The sequence below is a fragment of the Quercus lobata genome, chromosome 5, assembly GCF_001633185.2.
Source record: "Quercus lobata isolate SW786 chromosome 5, ValleyOak3.0 Primary Assembly, whole genome shotgun sequence".
In the NCBI taxonomy this organism is placed as follows: domain Eukaryota; kingdom Viridiplantae; phylum Streptophyta; class Magnoliopsida; order Fagales; family Fagaceae; genus Quercus; species Quercus lobata.
In genome coordinates this window covers 77800604-77803061 of record NC_044908.1, presented here as the reverse complement: position 1 = coordinate 77803061, position 2458 = coordinate 77800604, and the positions used below count along the sequence as shown (strand labels likewise).

Sequence of the window (2458 nt, the reverse complement as noted above, 5' to 3'; positions counted from 1 at the left end):
AGTTCGTTTAGATACTGCTTATTTTGTTGAAAACTGAAAACTCAAAACACTGTAGTAAAATAATTTTTAAATGTGTAAATAGTGTCGTGTGACCCATTTTTAATGAAAGTTTTATTCAAAAAAAAAGTTTGTGAGTCCCGCGAACAGTGCATGAGACCCACTAAAAAAGCCACTACAACCACAGAACGCATTTCTCCAAAAAAAAAAAAAAAAGGCCAGACGCAAGACACTCCTCTATAGACGCAATCCAAACGCGTACTAAATCTCTTTTTAAACCCAATTGAACTACCTCGCATTCACATTATTTGTTTAAAATGAATGAAAAAGTGACAATACTTATCGTTTTATGCTCGCATTCACAAACAAATCCCCAACCTTAAACCCTCATAAAAACCAAATAGTAAAGGCCTTGGTTACAATCTTCCATTACTTTCACTCTCTCACTTTCCTCCTAAAGCCCCGAACGCGTCTCAACAAGCAAAAAACAAAACAATGTCGTTCTCACGCATTCTACGCCGCTCTTTCTCCACCTCTCTCCAACCAAACTCCACAGCAACTAACATCAAAGCCATTTCCGAAGATCTCTACAAAGAACGCAGCTTCAAACGCCTCGTCGAGAAGTTCAAGAAGTCCTCCGAGCTCGAACGGTTCCGCACCCGAACCGGCATTTATGAAGACACAGTCCGCCGCCTTGGTCGGGCTAAGTGCTTCAAATTGATCGAAGAGATCCTTGAAGACCAAAAGAAGTACAAAGATATCTCCAAAGAAGGCTTCTCCGCTCGACTCATAACATTGTATGGTAAATCGGGCATGTTCGACCACGCCCGGAAGGTGTTTGATGAAATTCCTGAACGGGATTGCATGCGCACGGTGTTGTCCTTCAATGCCCTTTTGGGGGCATGTGTGAACTCCAAGAAATTTCCTTTGGTTGATGGGCTTTTTAAGGAGTTGCCAAAGGAGTTGTCGATTGAACCGGATTTGTATTCATATAATACGGTTATAAAGGGTTTTTGTGAGATGCATTCGTTTGATTCTGCGGTTTCAATGCTTGATGAGATGGAGAAGAAGGGTGTGGAGCCAGATTTGATTACATTCAATACCCTTTTGAATGCGTTATACTCGGAGGGTCAATTTTTGGAAGGTGAAAAGATATGGGGTCGAATGGAGAAGAAGAATGTTGTTCCTGATAATAGGAGTTACAATGCCAAGTTGCTTGGATTGGCCATTGTGAACAAAACCAAAGAGGCAGTTGAGCTAGTTGAAGAAATGAAGGCTAAGGAAGTCAAACTTGATGTGTTTAGTTTCAAAGCTCTGATTATAGGGCATGTTAATGAGGAGAACTTGGATGAAGCTAAGCGGTGGTACAATGAAATAGAGAAGAGTGAGTGTGCCCCGGATAGAAAGACTTTCGAAATACTTGTTCCCTTTGCTTGTGAGAAGGGTGATTTGGACCTAGCCTTCGAACTGTGCAATGAAATTTTCAAAAGAAAGATCCTTGTTGATGGTGCAGTATTGCAGTGTGTGTTGGATGGACTGGTTAAGGTGTCTAGAATGGAGGAGGCAGAGAAGCTTGTGGAGCTTGGGAAGACAAATAGTTATCGTCGTTATCACCTGAAATTACCTTAAGCTAAGTAGTGCAATGGTTTTGCTATCCTAGTCAGAATTGCCTACAGCTGCTTAGTGCAATGGTTTTGCTGTCCTAGTCTGAATTGCCTTTCAGCTGAGTAGTGCAATGGCTTTGCTGTCCTAGTATGAATAGCCTTCATCTGAGTAGTGCAATGTCTTTTATGAGTAGCAGGGGAGGTTGAATAATTATTTCCAGTCTAGCTTGAAATGTCTTCTAGATGAATAGTGAATTTCTGTTCTAGTTAATCTTCTTTGATATCTTTCTTATTGTTTTAACTCATGCTTCTATTCACTGTTTAAGTTCCCCCCCCAAGTTATTGTTTGGTTCAAATTTGGTTTATGTGGTAGTGAATCATATGAATGTATGGCTTTATAGTTTACATGGACCCTTGCACAAGGGGCGGCAAGCCAGCCTAGTGAAATCACGCCTTTAATTTAACGTGTTATTATGCAAAACCCGTGTGACCTTGTTAAGTGTGATCAGATTTGTGTTATCTTAGCCTGTTCATGATCAAATTCAAATCAGCATCCAAATCCTAAACAAATTGTGCTTTATTCCTGGTTAAGCTGCATTTGACATATTAGGAGATGTGAATTCAGTTTGGTAAATAAAATTTGTTGGTGAATTCAAAACGGATGCTATAAATTATGGAATAGTCTCAAACAGCTACGAATATGCAATGAAGCCTTAGAGTCACACATACACACACACATGAATATTTTTTGCTCTTATGTGATACCTACAAGAAGTTATGTATATCATTTCAAGAAGAAATCAAAGACACTTCTTCTAAAGACATTTCTGTGAGAAATTTTGCATTACATGACAAAT

At 39.5% G+C, this 2458-nt stretch overlaps 1 protein-coding gene across 1 annotated transcript; it reads left to right on the top strand.

Annotated features, from left to right (window-relative positions):
• The first annotated feature begins 290 nt into the window (after window positions 1-290).
• LOC115988324 (pentatricopeptide repeat-containing protein At3g13160, mitochondrial-like) lies at window positions 291-2033 on the top strand. Its single transcript, XM_031111855.1, has one exon. The coding sequence runs from the start codon at window positions 493-495 to the stop codon at window positions 1624-1626; it is 1134 nt and encodes a 377-aa protein (XP_030967715.1). The 5' UTR covers window positions 291-492; the 3' UTR covers window positions 1627-2033.
• Window positions 2034-2458: the final 425 nt, after the last annotated feature.